At 39.1% G+C, this 17924-nt stretch overlaps 1 protein-coding gene across 8 annotated transcripts in view; it reads right to left on the bottom strand.

Moving 5' to 3' along the window:
• Positions 1-17924, bottom strand: part of arhgef12a (Rho guanine nucleotide exchange factor (GEF) 12a) — a 194674-nt gene that overhangs the window by 9845 nt on the left and 166905 nt on the right. For all 8 annotated transcript variants that reach the window (XM_061878260.1, XM_061878263.1, XM_061878265.1 and 5 more), the window contains 12 exons: positions 17443-17589; positions 17283-17368; positions 13404-13529; positions 13150-13264; positions 10545-10645; positions 10345-10422; positions 8068-8143; positions 5934-6101; positions 5777-5864; positions 2513-2590; positions 2312-2406; positions 2024-2233 (listed from right to left, as the gene is read on the bottom strand). In XM_061878260.1, the coding sequence (XP_061734244.1) occupies positions 2024-2233; positions 2312-2406; positions 2513-2590; positions 5777-5864; positions 5934-6101; positions 8068-8143; positions 10345-10422; positions 10545-10645; positions 13150-13264; positions 13404-13529; positions 17283-17368; positions 17443-17589 (1368 nt within the window). The remainder of the gene's footprint in view (positions 1-2023; positions 2234-2311; positions 2407-2512; positions 2591-5776; positions 5865-5933; positions 6102-8067; positions 8144-10344; positions 10423-10544; positions 10646-13149; positions 13265-13403; positions 13530-17282; positions 17369-17442; positions 17590-17924) is intronic.

Below are 17924 nucleotides of genomic sequence, written 5' to 3'. Positions count from 1 at the left end.
TAAGTGCCGGAGTGAGAAGAGGGTTTAAGATAATTAGCGCATGCTTACTTTTACCGCATGCCTTTGGTCAGCGCAGGAGTGAGAAGAGGTTTTAAATTAATTAGCGCCCCGGCGGCAATTCAAGGAAATACGGTAATTGGGTTTGGGTTTAAGTTCAGATTGATTCTGCCCATCACATTTTCAAGTACAATGTATTAAATTGATCAAACAATGTCATCAAGTGTATAAATTGGTCTTCAAATAAATGCTCAATACATTACATAATCAAAACAATTTTACCATATTATGTTTCACATTATAATTGATATATATTTTTTAACATTAAAATGGGTTTATATACACAGTAGAGGCCAAACGTTTGGACACACCTTCTCATTCGATGCGTTTTCTTTATTTTCATGACTATTTACCTTGTAGATTGTTACTGAAGGCATCAAAACTATGACACCTGTGAAGTGAAAACCCTTTCAGGTGACTACTTCTTGAAGCTCATGGAGAGAATGCCAAGAGTGTGCAAAACAGTAATCAGAGCAAAGGGTGGCTATTTTGAAAAAAACTACAATAAAAAACATGCTTTCAGTGCATAACTCCACATGTGTTCATTCATAGTTTTGATGCCTTCAGTGACAATCTACAGTGTAAATAGTCATGAAAATAAAGTAAACCCATTGAATGAGAAGGTGTGACCAAATTTTTGGCCTGTATCGAATATATTTGACTTTAGTCTGTCATCAAATTAATTTTTTTTGTTAGGTATCATACAGTTGTCTCATTAAAAGAAATATATACGTACAGTTGCTACGTAATTCTGCCACAAATCTTGGTAAACGGTACAAGTTGATGAATCTATTATCTGACATTGAGATGTCACTGTGTCACTACTCAGGGTGTCCACAATCTCTTCCCATACGATACCAATATTGGGCGATAAAGTTGAGTATAAATATATATATATATATATATATATATATATATATATATATATATATATATATATATATATATATAAATATATATATATGTGTGTATATGTATATATATATATATATATATGTATATATCTATGTGTATATATATATGTGTGTATGTATATATATACATACATATATAAATGTATATATATATATATATATATATGTATATATCTATGTGTATATATGTGTTAGTGTATATATATATGTGTGTATGTATATATATATATACGTCCTTTTTTTTTTTTTTTTCTCTCTGTCATGAAAAAGGGAGGTTTTGTGGTTTGTGCACTAATTGTAAGTGTATATTGTGTTTTTTATCCATCCATCCATCCATTTCCTACCGCTTATTCCCTTTCGGGGTCGCTGGCGCCTATCTCAGCTACAATCGGGCGGAAGGCAGGGTACACCCTGGACAAGTCGCCACCTCATCGCAGAGCCAACACAGATAGACAGACAACATTCACACTCACATTCACACACTAGGGCCAATTTATGTTGATTTAATTAAAATTGTATTTATTTTACTTATTTTTTTTAATAAAAATTAATAAAAAAATTCTTCTGCGGCCCGGTACCAATCGGGACACGGCCCGGTGGTTGGGGACCACTGTTTTAGACTGCAATATTCTTCTATTAAAAAAAATGTATTAGATATATCTAGCAATCAATCAATCGAGCAATGTTTATTTATATAGCCTTGAATCGCAAGTGTCTCAAAGGGCTGCACAAGCCACAACGAGATGATGTGATCAGTTGTTGTGTAGCTACTTGCTCCGACTACCTTTTGTAAATCACTTTACGTAAATACAAGCACAGGAAGGGCTTGAATTGGAGATTTCAGATGCAAGCCCATAAAATCCGATGTTTTTGCTGCTATTGGAGGATGAATATGAATATCTGATTGGGACACCCCTAGTCCTACAATACGACAATTTTCTGTACACTTTTGGTTAATTGTTTGTCATTATTATCTTTGTCACGGCTCTTGTATCAAGTATCATTATATAGTGCAGCTCTTCATGATTTCAGAGTATAAAATGTGTGTTTACATGTTTTTAGTGCTTCATCTGCTCTGGAGGGAAAGACATTAAAGGAATCTCTTCCGCCATCTCCAGCCCCCTGGTATGGCAGCTCAGGGTCCATAACACCTCCCCCCTCCTCCTCTGCAGCTCCATCTGCCTTCGCCACCTCAAAGGGGTTATTATTCACGGGGAGAGGACTTGGCGTCACGCCCCTCGTAGCTGGACTGGCTTCTTTATCTGACAAGATAGAAGTCACAGTTAGGCTTCATGCCGAGCGGTGTGTTGATATAGAAGGAGGGCGGGGTCTCCTGTCACCTGTGGACTGAGTGCTGCCGGTGGATGTGCGGTCTGAGTCTTTACTCAGTCTGGAGACGCCAGCTGTGATGATCTCCACGCCATCTCTCTCACCGCTGGGACACAAATAAACACACATTGGAAACGGGTTCGAGCTCAAAGACGAGACGAGGGGCAAGGCTTGTAGTTTGAGGAGTGGGCCGGGATGATGGAAGAACGTACTCGGTCTGTGGTAGAGGTATGACGCTGTGAGGTTTGACTTTCATGGCATCGGCTCTCTGAGTGATCAAGTTCTGCCACCTTGTAGAGAGAAAGCACAACAGTTTTCATTAAAGATGGCCGATAAATGCTTTAAAATTTCATACCGGAAATTATCGGTTTCAAGAAGCAAAATTAATGCATTTTTAAAACGCTGTTGTACGGAGAGGTACATATCCGGTAAAACACGGACATAGGGCATACTTGCCAACCCTCCCGATTTTTCCAGGAGATTACCGAATAATAGTGCCTCTCCCGAAAATCTCCCGGGGCAACCAATCTCCCGAATTTCTCCCGATTTCCAGCCGGACAACAATATTGGGGTCGTGCTTTAAAGGCACTGCTTTTAGCGTCCTCTACAACCTGTCGTCGCGTCCGCTTTTCCTAAATATTAATGCCGGCTCAGTCACATAATACATTCGGCTTTTACACACACACAAGTTAACGCAGGGCATACTTGGTCAACAGCCATGCAGGTCACACTGAGGGTGGCCGTATAAACAACGTTAACACTGTTACAAATATGTGCCACACCGTGAACCCACACCAAACAAGAATGACAAACACATTTAGGGAGAACATGCACACCGTAACACAACATAAACACAACAGAACAAATACCTGGAACCCCTGGCAGCACTAACTCTTCCGGGACGCTACAATATACACCACCCCTCCACCACCAATCTCCCGAATTTGGAGGTTTCAAGCTTGGCAAGTATGCTCTAGTACAGTGGTTCTCAAATGGGGGTACACGTACCCCTGGGGCGGTATAGCTCGGTTGGTAGAGCGGCCGTGCCAGCAACTTGAGGGTTGCAGGTTCGATTCCCGCTTCTGCCATCCTAGTTACTGCCGTTGTGTCCTTGGGCAAGACACTTTACCCACCTGCTCCCAGTGCCACCCACACTAGTTTAAATGTAACTTAGATATTGGGTTTCACTATGTAAAGCGCTTTGAGTCACGAGAGAAAAAGCGCTATATAAATATAATTCACTTCACTTCACTACTTGAAGGTATGACAAGGGGTACTTGAGATTTCTTTAAAATATTCTAAAAAATAGCAACAATTCACAAATCCTTTAAATACATACATTTATTGAATAATACTTTAACAAAATATGGATATAAGTTCATAAACTGTGAAAAGAAATGCAACAATGCAATATTCAGTGTTGACAGCTAGATTTTTTGAGGACATGTTCCATAAATATTGATGTTTTTTTGTGAAGAAATGTTTAGAATGAAGTTGGTGAATCCAGAAGGATCTCTATTACAATCCCCAAAGAGGGCACTTTAAGTTGATGATTACTTCTATGTGGAGAAATGTTTATTTATAATTGAATCACTTGTTTATTTTTCAACAAGATTTTAGTTATTTTTATATATTTTTTTCCAAATAGTTCGAGAAAGACCACTACAAATGAGCAAAATTTTGCACTGTTATACAATTTAATAAATCAGAAACTGATGACATAGTGCTGTATTTTACTTCTTTATCAACCAAAAATGCTTTGCTCTGTTTAGGGGGTACTTGAATTTAAAAAAGGTTTAAAAGGGGGCACATCACTGAAAAAAGGTTGAAAACCACTCCTCTAGTATACTCTGGACTGAAGCTGTGTGCCTTCATTTGTTTTTGAAGTTGTTGTTTTGAGGCATGTTTTTAAAGAATAAAAAATGAAGGCCTTTGTGAAAGTCCAAGTATAGAATATCTCATAGTTGTAATGGGTATCAGGATTATCTCAGGGAGATCACGTCCCAAATTCCAAACCGTTTTGAGGCATGTTAAAAAAAAGAATGCACTTTGTGACTTCAATAATAATTATAGCAGTGCAATGTTAGCACTTTTTTCCATAACTGGAGTTGAAGTTCTCTTATTTTGGAAAACCTTGTTTTTGATTGATTGGAACTTGTATTAGTAGCTTGCACAGTACAGTACAAATTCCGTACAATTGGTAAAAGTTTTTCAACTTGTTTAAGTCTGGGTCCACGTTAATCAATTCATGGTAAAGTTACATTGTTTAATACATCCAGCGGCGCATCACAACAAAATTAGGCATAATAATGTGTTCATTCCACAACTGTATATATCGGTATAGGTTGATATCGGAATTGGTAATTAAGAGTTGGACAATATCGGAATATTGGCAAAAAATACATTATTAGACATCTCTAGTTTTCATATAAAGCATGTATATTTGTTTTGATTATGCCAAGCAGATTGTGAGGGTAAGATAATGTTCCGCTCTAGTCCTGTAGGTGGCAGCAGTGCCCATATAAAAAGTGTCTGAAGACTACCAAACACAGGGGCGCTCAAACTTTTTCTGCAGGCGAGCTACTTTTCAATTGACCAAGTCGAGGAGATCTACCTCATTCCTATTTATAATTATATTTATTTATTTATGAAAGAGACATTTTTGTTAACATGTTAAATGTGTTTAATGATAATACAAGCATGTTTAACACACATAGATTCCTTTCTTTCATGAAGACAAGAATATAAGTTGGTGTATTACCTGATTCTGATGACTTGCATTGATTGGAATTAGACAGTGGTGCTGATAACGTCCGCATTTTCAAATGGAGGAAAAAAAAAGTCCTCCTTTCTGTCCAATACCACATGAAAGTGGTTGGTTTTGGCATCTCATTTGTCCAACTTGCATACTGGTTTTTAAACACTTTGTTATGAGAGTAGCATATGTGTGTGGCCCTTTAATGTCTGGCAGCAGGTGAGTGACGTCAGTGAGTGTGCGGGTGGGCAAGCAAGTGAGAAAGCGGTCGCTGAGGGCGGGGGAGAAATACATTGGCATCAAACTCCGTAGCTTGCTAGCTTTCTGAGACTCTTATTTTGTTAGCACAGGCAGGATGAAACAGGTCTTTTATGGTGAAGACAGGAACTGTGCAGTCGCTCTTTAGACTTTTGACAGTAGGTACGGAGTCTCTAGAAATAAAATGTGTTTCTCTGCGTCCGCCCTGTTAGTGATTTTTTTCTTAAATATGAGCTGGCAGCAGCCAGCGTCATCTCACAAGATCCTCGGGTGCCGAGAATGTCAAACAACTGACGAAAGTGAAGTCTTGGTATGATTGATGATTGCTCATTTTTATGTACATTTTTTAATGCCTGGCTTGAGATCGACTGACACACCCTCCGAGATCGACGTAACTCCCACCCCTGACCAAACAACTAAAATCTATGCCGGCAGAGCAGATCTGAGCAGATTTTGGTCTCACATTCTCTGGTCTGACACTGTAGAAGCCATCAGCTCGTAGATCTGCGCACCATTGTCGGACATGGACAGCACGAAGAAGGACTTGTTGTCTAGCGGGACAGAAAAAGAATGATGAAACTGAATCTTCTCCTTGAGAAGGGTTGTGTGTGTTTCTTTACCTGTGGCCACGGAGCGCACCAACACGGTGTTAAGCTTAATAATGGGACTGAAGATGTGCTTGGTGTCAGCGGTGCCCGCCAAGTTCTTGCTGTGGCACTTGAGGATGAGTCGCTCGTCTTGTTTCTGGAGCAGAACCAGGATGTCCTCCAGGAGGAGAGTGTAGAGCTCTGGGAGGACACAGATAGAAGGGATAGGATCTTCTATGTCGATGAATGCTCTCATTCATCCAGGTCATTGTCATCTTAAGACATTCAAGTGATCGCAACTGAAGGCACGTTTCAACTCTACTCGGCTGAACGGCGAAAACATCTTTTAAGGCAGGGGTCAGCAACCTTTTTGAAAGCAAGAGCTACTTCTTGGGTACTGATTAATGCCAAGGGCTACCAGTTTGATACACACTAAAAAATTGCCGGAAATAGCTAATTTGCTTAATTTACCTTTAATTAAAAATTATATATATATATATATATATATATATATATATATATAGATAGATAGTACTTTATTTATTCCGTCAGGAGATTTCCTTCAGGAAAATTAAAATTTTCAGCACAATCCCATTATATATATATATATATATATATATATATATATATATATATATATATACATATACATATATATATATATATATACATATATATATATATATATATATATATATATATATATATATATATATATATATATATATATATATATATATATATATATATATATATATATATATATATATATATATATATATATATATATATATATATATCCCCACTCAGTGGCCCAGTGGTTAGAGTGTCCGCCCTGAGATCGGTAGGTCGTGAGTTCAAATCCCGGCTGAGTCATACCAAAGACTTTAAAAATGGAAGCCATTACCTCCCTGCTTGGCACTCAGCATTAAGGGTTGGAATTGGGGGTTAAATCACCATAAATGATTCCCGGACGTGGCCACCTCTGCTGCTCACTGCTCCCCTCACCTCCCAGGAGGTGATCAAGGGTAATGGGTCAAATGCAGAGAATAATTTCGCCACATCTAGTATGTGTGTGTGACAATCATTGGTACTTTAACTTTTACCTTTATATATATATTAAAAAAAAATGGTTATTTCTGCCTGTCATTCCGTCGTACATTTTTTTTCCTTTTACATGTTTTATTGTAGAGAATAAATGACGAAAAAAACACTTATTTGAACGGTTTAAAGAAGAGAAAACAGGGAAAAAATTAAAATTACATTTTGAAACATAGTTTATCTTCAATTTCGACTCTTTAAAATTCAAAATTAAACCGAAAAAAAGAAGAGAAAAACCAGCTAATTTGAATCTTTTTGAAAAAAATGTAAAAAAGAATTTATGGAACATTATTAGTAATTAGTCCTGATTAAGATTAATTTTAGAATGTTGATGACATGTTTTAAATAGGTTAATCTCCAATCTGCCCTTTTTAAAAAGAAATTCAAAAGACTTTAAAAAGAGATTTAAATTTTATTCTAAAGATTTTCTAGATTTGCCAGAATATTTTTGGGGAATTTTAATCATAATAAGTTTGAAGAAAGATTTCACAAATATTCTTCGTCGAAAAAACAGAAGCTAAAATGAAGAATTAAATTCAAATGAATTTATTATTTTTTACAATAAAAAAAATAAATTTACTTGAACATTGATTTAAATTGTCAGGAAAGAAGAGGAAGGAATTTAAAAGTTAAAAAGATATACCTGTTTAAAAATCCGAAAAACATTTTTAAGGTTGGATTTTTTCTCTAAAATTGTCTTTCTGAAAGTTATAAGAAGCAAAGTAAAAAAATAAATGTATTTATTTAAACCAACGACGACCAAGTCTTTAAAATATTTGTCCCTCTTAGAATTAAAAATGTCGAGCAAAGCAAAACCAGCTTGCTAGTAAATAAATACAATTTAAAAAATAGAGGCAGCTCACTGGTAAGTGCTGCTATTTGAGCTATTTTTAGACCAGGCCAGCGGGCGACTCATCTGGTCCTCACGGGCGACTTACGCGTTGGTGACCCCCGTTTTAAGGCAAACCAAACAGTCCAGTTGCGATTGATTGAATGCTCTGAGATAGGATGTTCGAGTTGCCCACAAACTGATGTCTTATCTTGTTTAAATCTGTAGAAGACAAACCAATAGTCTTGTCCTTGTTCACTTTCCAAGACAGCGGGCCCTCGTGCACCATGGTTTTCTTGGTTAGATCCAGGTTCTGATGGGTGACATTCAGACATGTTTATATGTTACACACGTTAAGTTAGTTTTTATTTCATTCATACAGGGTCAAATTAAAACAATCAACAAAGCATTAAAATAATGAATGAAAAGGAGCAGAAAGAAGTAAAAACTTATATCGGTCCGTATTCACACAATTACAACATTTGTTGTTCACCTCAGGAGATTATTTAAAGAGGAACATTATCACCAGACCTATGTAAGCGTCAATATATACCTTGATGTTGCAGAAAAAAGACCATGTATTTTTTTCAACCGATTTCCGAACTCTAAATGGGTGAATTTTGGCAAATTAAACGCCTTTCTGTTTATCGCTCTTTTAGCGATGACGTCAGAATGTGACGTCGCCGAGGTAACACACCCGCCATTTTCATTTTCAACACATTACAAACACCGGGTCTCAGCTCTGTTATTTTCCGTTTTTTCGACTATTTTTTGGAACCTTGGAGACATCATGCCTGGTGGGTGTGTTGTCGGAGGGTGTAAAAACACTAACAGGGAGGGATTCAAGTTGCACCACTGGCAAGAAATCTGCCGCCAGACCCCCATTGAATGTACCGAAGTGTCTTCACATTTGACCGGCGATGCTAAGACAGACATGGCACAGAGATGTATGGATAACCTGCAGATGCATTTGCAACCATTAAGTCAACGAAATCACAAAGGTGAGTTTTGTTGATGTTGTTGACTTATGTGCTAATCAGACATATTTGGTCGCGGCATGACTGCCAGCTAATCGATGCTAACATGCTACGCTAATCGATGCTAACATGCTATTTACGCTAGCTGTATGTACATTTGAAACTAGATACCCACATTTAATGCGAAACAAACACTTACCAATCGACGGATTTAAGTTGCTCCAGTGTCACAAGATGCGAAAGTCCTGATCGTTTGGTCCGCACATTTTACCGGCGATGCTAATACGGCAGCCATGCTATGGGCCACTTCATTAGGTACACCCACGCTATGGCCGAATAGCGTCAATAGCTATTAGCTCAATAGCTTTAATTTCTTCTTCAATTTCGTTTTCGCTATCTGCCTCCATACTCCGACCATCTGTATCAATACATGCGTAATCTGTTGAATCGCTTAAGCCGCTGAAATCCGAGTCTGAATCCCAGCTAATGTCGCTACATCTTGCTGTGGTAACCGCCATGTTGTTTGTATTGGCAGCACTGTATGACGTCACAGGGAAATGGATAGTCGCATCGCAAATAGCGAAAATCAAGAACTTTAAAGCTCTTTTTAGGGATATTCCGGGAGGTGTAAAATTTTGAAAAAAACTTCGAAAAATAAAACAAGCCACTGGGAACTGATTTTTATGGTTTTTAACCCTTTTGAAATTGTGATAATGTTCCCCTTTAAGACATTTCTATATTCATAACATACATATTTGGAATGCTAACTGCTATATGTTATATGCTACTGCCGTAGCTATCAAAATGGATCATTTCAACGTTGGCGGTAACTTATAAAAACTGAGAAGGGCTGAACAAAAATGGCACCGAAAAGGAAATCATGTACTGCAGATTACAAGCTGGATGTAGTGAAATATGCCGCAGAAAACGACAAGAGGAAGCGGCGCATACCTTGGGAGTTGGCAGAGTTGTTTAGAAGCGACATCGAGGAAGAAGATTTCATGGGATTTATGGATTAGGAGTGAGAGATAGTTTGGTAAAGGTATAGCATGTTCTATATGTTATAGTTATTTGAATGACTCTTACCATAATATGTTAGGTTAACATAGCAGTTGGTTATTTATGCCTCATATAACGTACACTTATTCAGCCTGTTGTTAACTATTCTTTATTTATTTTAAATTGCCTTTCAAATGTCTATTCTTGGTGTTGGGTTTTATTAAAATAAATTTCCCCCAAAAATGCGACTTATACTCCAGTGCGACTTATATATGTTTTTTTCCTTCTTTATTATGCATATTCGGCCGGAGCGACTTATAATCCAAAAAATACGGTATATATATTTTTATAATGCTCTTTTTATCTTTTGTATGAACATTATTATGTAAACTCAACATTATACTGCATTCTAATCTTTTGTTTTGTGACTGTGTGATGTTTTTTGCCTGGACCGCAGGAACAATAGTCTCCAATGCGGTGTAAACTAATGGGGATCCTTAATAAACTAAAGTAAACATAGTCCATGCTGGTTGGTCACCTTTAACTCCAGGATCATTGGGTTGTCTGTCTGCTTAAGAGAAGACAGGTCCAGTCGCCTTTGATAGTCCTCCAGCCGCTAGAAGAAGAAAGGTGTGGTGAGGGGGAAGACATTTAAGTACTTTTTAAACAAAGCCCACGAACTGAGGAGCAAAGAAGGCATTAATAGCAAGATTTATTAGGTGACGGAAAACAGCCCACCTGCTTGTCTTCGGACTCCTTTACCGCCTGGTTTACATGATTGAGGATCTTTCTACAGCAGTCTGCTGCCTGCTTCACTTTGCTCTTCTCCACTGCATCATCTGGAAAATAGGATGACATCAGCGGTGAAAAAAGGCTCTTTGGAGGAAATTTATAGCCCGCTTTGTGCATTAACCCAATATACAAACCCTGTTTCCATATGAGTTGGGAAATTGTGTTAGATGTAAATATAAACAGAATACAATGATTTGCAAATCCTTTTCAACCCATATTCAGTTGAATATGCTACAAAGACAACATATTTGATGTTCAAACTCATAAACTTTTTTTTTTTTTTAAATAATCATTAACTTTAGAATTTGACGCCAGCAACACGTGACAAAGAAGTTGGGAAAGGTGGCAAAACATACTGATAAAGTTGAGGAATGCTCATCAAACGCTTATTTGGAACATCCCACAGGTGTGCAGGCTAATTGGGAACAGGTGGGTGCCATGATTGGCTATAAAAACAGCTTCCCAAAAAATGCTCAGTCTTTCACAAGAAAGGATGGGGCGAGGTACACCCCTTTGTCCACAACTGCGTGAGCAAATAGTCAAACAGTTTAAGAACAACCTTTCTCAAAGTGCAATTGCAAGAAATTTAGGGATTTCAACATCTACGCTCCATAATATCATCAAAAGGTTCAGAGAATCTGGAGAAATCACTCCACGTAAGCGGCATGGCCGGAAACCAACATTGAATGACCGTGACCTTCGATCCCTCGGACGGCACTGTATCAAAAACCGACATCAATCTCTAAAGGATATCACCACATGGGCTCAGGAAAACTTCAGAAAACCACTGTCACTAAATATAGTTTGTCGCTACATCTGTAAGTGCAAGTTAAAGCTCTACTATGCAAAGTGAAAGCCATTTATCAACAACATCCAGAAACACCGCCGGCTTCTCTGGGCCCGAGATCATCTAAGATGGACTGATGCAAAGTGGAAAAGTGTTCTATGGTCTGACGAGTCCACATTTCAAATTGTTTTGGAAATATTCGACATCGTGTCATCCGGACCAAAGGGGAAGCAAACCATGCGGACCGTTATCGACGCAAAGTTCAGAAGCCAGCATGTGTGATGGTATGGGGGTGCATTAGTGCCCAAGGCATGGGTAACTTACACATCTGTGAAGGCACCATTAATGCTGAAAGTTACATACAGGTTTTGGAACAACATATGCTGCCATCTAAGCGCCGTCTTTTTCATGGACGCCCCTGCTTATTTCAGCAAGACAATGCCAAGCCCTATTCAGCACGTGTTACAACAGCGTGGCTTCGTAAAAAAAGAGTGCGGGTACTTTCCTGGCCCGCCTGCAGTCCTGACCTGTCTCCCATGGAAAATGTGTGGCGCATTATGAAGCGTAAAATACGACAGCGGAGACCCCGGACTGTTGAAGGACTGAAGCTCTACATAAAACAAGAATGGGAAAGAATTCCACTTTCAAAGCTTCAACAATTAGTTTATTGAGTGTTGTTAAAAGAAAAGGTGATGTAACACAGTGGTGAACATGCCCTTTCCCAACTACTTTGGCACGTGTTGCAGCCATGAAATTCTAAGTTATTTATTATTTGCAAAAAAAATTAATTTTATGAGTTTGAACATCAAATATCTTGTTTTTGTAGTGCATTCAACTGAATATAGAATAGAATAGAATGAACTTTATTGTCATTATATTTGCATATTAACGAGATTAAAGACTCCAACTTAAGGTGCGGTAGTGGGAACAAATATGGGGTGAAATAAATGACATGAGAGGTATTGAAATAAACAGACTACTATCCAATAAAAGTAATAAGCAATTCTGTACAATATACAAACACTATAGAAGTACAAAATACAAATACTGTACAATATACAGAGCAAGACAGGAGTACCGAAGTAATAAATAACAATCAGTGTCGGACGTATTGCACTGGAAGTGTAGTATTGCACAGGGCATGATATTGTATAGGTGGTGAATTATTATTATTATAAGTTAGAGTTCAACATGGTGACAGCTTTGGGAAAAAAACTGTCTCTGAGCCCGTTTGTTCTGGCTCTGATGCACCTGTAGCACCTGCCTGATGGTAGCAAGTCGAACAGGTGGAAGCCACGGTGTGTGCTGTCCTTGGTAATGTTTTTTGCTCTGTTGAGGCAACGGGAGTTGTGTAAGTCCTTCAGGGAGGGCAGGGGACAGCCGATGATTTTTTTGTGCCGACTTTATGACCCTCTGAATCGCCTGTTTGTCTGCTTCAGTGCAGCTGGCGTACCACACTGTTATGCAGTACGTCAGCAGGCTCTCGACAGCCGAGCGATAGAAGGTCACCATCAGCTGCCTCTCCAGTATGGAATATTCCGTTTATATTTACATCCAACACAATTTCCCAACTCATATGGAAACAGGGTTTGTAGACGGGCTTAAGAACAGCGTAAAAAGTTGTTCTACATTGAGGTTATGTGCCACCATATCTAAATTTTGCACCACTGCTCGTGGACTGTGAAACTGGTAATCTCCCATCTGTAATTTGCTGCTCACATGGTGGTTTACATACACAAAAAAAAACACTGACATGTTTCCTACCTGTGTATTTGGAGATGTTGTCCAGCAGCAGTGGATACTTGGTGAACCTCAGCATCTCCACAGGAATGAAGTCTTTCAACTGGAGCCGTCGGCACAATCGGTTGCTCTGCGCCTCCTGCGAAGCGCACCCAAACATAAAAGAGTGTCCATTTTATCAAACCGAATGCACAGATTACAAAAAATATTTTGAGCGTCTATGCAGTGCAATCACTGAAACTCAGCTTTTTTTTTTTTTTTTTAAAGCGTAATATTACCTGGATGAACGAAATAAAGCGCGAGTCTTTCTTTTGCTTGGTCTTGATGATCTCCAGAGCGAACGGCTGATTGCTGCAAAATGTACCCACGGCCTGCTTGATCTTCTCCTCCTCTCCGCCGCTGAACTGTAAGCAGCCACGCCGAGACCGGGCCGGGCGAAAAACAAGACAGATAATGTGGGTCAGGGGCAGTTGTCATGGAGACGGTGTTTAAACGCCGCATGGAGCGCACACTCCCAGAAGGGCCGGGGGGAAAGGCTTAAGTCCTCATGGCAGGGGTGGCTGGAGTTTATATGTAGACTCGACCCTCAGCGGGGAGCGCTTAGCCTACTTCTGCCCCCATGGAGACATTTTGGACAAGCCCGCCAGCTGATACGGGGCTAACTAAGCTACGTCTCTTATCACGCTCATTTGGTGATACGTACATGTCAAATGAATCTGGGGCATGATTTGACATGACCACAGACAAATGAGCTTTCGTTGTACTGTAGTACAGCGCTGTTCCTTCTCCAGATAATGATGCATCATTTAAATGCCATAACACTTCTGTAAAGCACAACACAAACAGCAAATGGAGTATGAAGTATCCATGAGGAAATAATAGATATATTTTTGGGGGCCATGAAGCAATCTCAGTAACCATGTTTTCCCCACACCAGTCATTCTAAAACATGCGTGTCAAACTCTGGCCCGCGGGCCAAATTTGGCCCTTGAGGCAATGTCAAATTAACGGCGGTTTCGCTGTAACACCGCATTCACCGCTAGTACTCATACTTGTCAACCGTCCCAATTTTCCAAGAAGACTCCCGAAGTTCAGGGGCAACATAGCTCGGTTGGTAGAGCGGCCGTGCCAGCAACTTGAGGGTTGCAGGTTCGATACCCGCTTCCGCCATCTTGGTCACTGCTGTTGTGTCCTTGGGCAAGACACTTTACCCACCTGCTCCCAGTGCCACCCACACTGGTTTAAATGTAACTTAAATATTGGGTTTCACTATGTAAAGCGCTTTGAGTCACTAGAGAAAAGCGCTATATAAATAAAAATTCACAATTCACAAATTCACAGTGCTCCTCCCGAAAATCTCCCGGGGCAACCATTCTCCTGAATTTCTCCCAATTTCAGCCCGGACAACAATATTGGGGGCGTGCCTTTAAAGGGGAACATTATCAGCAGACCTATGTAAGCGTCAATATATACCTTGATGGTGCAGAAAAAAGACCATCTATTTTTTTAACCGATTTCCGAACTCTAAATGGGTGAATTTTGGCGAATTAAACGCCTTTCTGTTTATCGCGCTGGAGGCGATGACGTCAGAATGTGACGTCGCCGAGGTAACACACCCACCATTTTCATTTTCACATTACAAACACTGGGTCTCAGCTCTGTTATTTTCCGTTTTATTGACTATTTTTTGGAACCTTGGAGACATCATGCCTCGTGGGTGTGTTGTCGGAGGGTGTAACAACACTAACAGGGAGGGATTCAAGTTGCACCACTGGCCCCAAGATGCCAAAGTGTCTGCCGCCAGACCCCCATTGAATGTGCCAGAGTGTCTCCACATTTTACCGGCGATGCTAAAGCAGACATGGCACAGAGATGTATGGATAACCTGCAGATGCATTTGCAACCATAGTCGCCGAAATCACAAAGGTGAGTTTTGTTGATGTTGACTGCCAGCTAATCGATGCTAACATGCTACGCTAATCGATGCTAACATGCTATTTACCGGCGGTGCTAAAGCAGACATGGCACAGAGATGTATGGATAACCTGCAGATGCATTTGCAACTATATTACGTTTCCTTGCACCCACATTTAATGCGAAACAAACACTTACCAATCGACGGATTTAAGTTGCTCCAGTGTCAAAAGATGCGAAAGTCCTGATCGTTTGGTCCGCACATTTTACCGGCGATGCTAACGCAGCTATTCGGCCATGCTATGGCTATGAGTAGCGTCAATAGCTATTCGCTCAATAGCTTCGGTTTCTTCTTCAATACTTTCATTCTCCAACCATCTGTTTCAATACATGCGTAATCTGTTGAATCGCTTAAATCGCTGAAATCCGAGTTTGAATCCGAGCTAATGTCGCTATATCTTGCTGTGGTATTCCCATTGTTTGTTTACATTGGCAGCACTGTGTGACGTCACTGGGAAATGGCCAGTGTCTTCGCAGAGAGCCGAAAATAAGGCACTTTAAAGCTTTATTTAGGGATATTACGAGACCGGTAAAATTTTGAAAAAAACTTCAAAAAATACAACAAGCCACTGGGAACTGATTTTTATTGTTTTTAACCCTTTTGAAATTGTGATAATGTTCCCCTTTAAGGCACTGCCTTTAGCGCTCTCTGCAACCTGTGGTCAAGTCTGCTTTTCCTCCATACAAACAGCGTGCCGGCCCATTCACATAATATATGCAGCTTTTGCACAAACATAAGTGAATGCAAGGCATACTTGATCAACAGCCATACAGGTCACACTGAGGGTGGCCGTATTAACAACTTTAACACTGTTACAAATATGCGCCCCACTGTGAACCCACACCAAATAATAATGACAAACACATTTCGGGAGAACACCCTCACCGTAACACAACAGAAGAAATACCCAGAACCACTTGCAGCACAAACTCTTCCGGGACGCTACAATATACACCCCATCACTACCACCAAACCCCGCAGGTCTATTAAAAGGTTAATTTGTTCAACCTTGACCCGTGTCTTTGTTCAGTTTAAAATCAAAAAACATTACACACTCTTTATTGTACACTTGTTTTACCATACTTGAGTTACTGTCTAGAATTTTGGGGAAATACATACAGGACGAACATCCAACCACTATTCATAATGCAAAAAAGGGCCATCAGACTGATACATAACACAGGACCCCGAGAACACACTAATGGATTATTTATAAAAACATTTGATTTAAAACTACCAGATCTCATCCAACTCAAGACTGCCCAAATGATTTATAAAGCAAGTAAAGATTCACTTCCAACAGGGTTACAGAGAAGATTTTTACAGAGAGAAGGGAATTATAATTTAAGAGGAGAACTACTTTTTAAGATCCAATATTGTAGAACAACGCAGAAACGAATGAGTATAACAATAGCAGGGGTTGAAATATGGAACTGTTTAAAGGATGAAATAAAACACAGCACCAACATAAACCAGTTTAAAAAGCTTTTTAAATCATTTATCATTAGTAAATATAAGAAAGAAGAGCAAACATTGTTTTAGAAAGACAATAATATATAATATGTATATAAATACAATTTATGATTTCATAATTATACATATAGGTTATATTAAAATGTATATATTACCACTTTATATGGAATTTAAATAAATTGTGTATATATAATATGTGGCGACTTGTTCAGGGTGTACCCCGCCTTCCGCCCGATTGTGGCTGAGATGGGCGTCAGCACCCCCCACGACCCCGAAAGGGAATAAGCGGTAGAAAATGGATGGATATATATATATATATATATAAGTGTACAAATGTATATGTTTGATTTAAATGTTAAACTGTGTATATGAGACATGTGCTACATATATGTTGCTTATATATTGCTTAAAAAAAAAGTAATATAAGTGAAGCATGTTTTAGATTTTATATATTTTGAATCTTGTTCTTGTTGTGATGGGGTAGGTTTATATAAGCGTTGCTTCAACTTACACCCTTTAGGCTCAATCATTGCTCAAATGAGTGTTTTTTCTTTTCTTTTTTTTGGTGTTGTTCTTTGTTTTATGTGAAGGTTGCCAAAATAAATAAATAAAATAAAAAAATAAAATAAATAAAATTCTGGCCCACTCTGGGTTTGACAGCCATGTTCTAAAACAAGAAATACATTTTCAGCTTGAGAAATGCACTCACCCAGGAGAGCAAGTCATCTCCAATCTGATCAATTACTGAAGACTCATTTCTCTTCCGAACGGCTGCCATTTTCTCACGAATTGAAACTGAATAGAAAAAAAGGGAGGGAGACTCGTGAGAGGGCAGTCAGGAATGTGTAGTTTTGCGTGTGAGTGCCAACCATGCAGTTGTAGAATCTCCTCCAAGTTGGTGAAGATGTTCTTGAGGTCTGCGGGGGGCAGGATGGCCTCTTTGGAGAGCTTCTGATAGAAGACGTGATCTAAAACCCTCAGCATCCGCACGTGTGCACGCTCCGTGTAATACAGCTCTTCAAACGCATAGTTAAAGTAAGAAAATTCATCAAAATAAGGTTCAATGATGCTAGATTGCAGTGATTAAAGGCCTACTGAAAGCCACGACTAGCCACCACGCAGTCTGATAGTTTATATATCAATGATGAAATATTAACATTGCAACACATGCCAATACGACCTCTTTAGTTTACTAAATTGCAATTTTAAATTTCCCGCGAAGTATCCTGTTGAAAACAGGTTCTTACAGCACCTATCACGGCTAAAAGTCGTCTGCTTTAATCGCATAATTACACAGAATTCTGGACATCTGTGTTGCTGAATCTTTTGCAACATGTTCAATTAATAATGG

This window comes from Nerophis ophidion, linkage group LG18 (assembly GCF_033978795.1).
Source record: "Nerophis ophidion isolate RoL-2023_Sa linkage group LG18, RoL_Noph_v1.0, whole genome shotgun sequence".
Classification (NCBI taxonomy): Eukaryota; Metazoa; Chordata; class Actinopteri; order Syngnathiformes; family Syngnathidae; genus Nerophis; species Nerophis ophidion.
The sequence above is the reverse complement of the archived record's forward strand: the minus strand, read 5'-3'. Positions and strand labels throughout refer to the sequence as shown.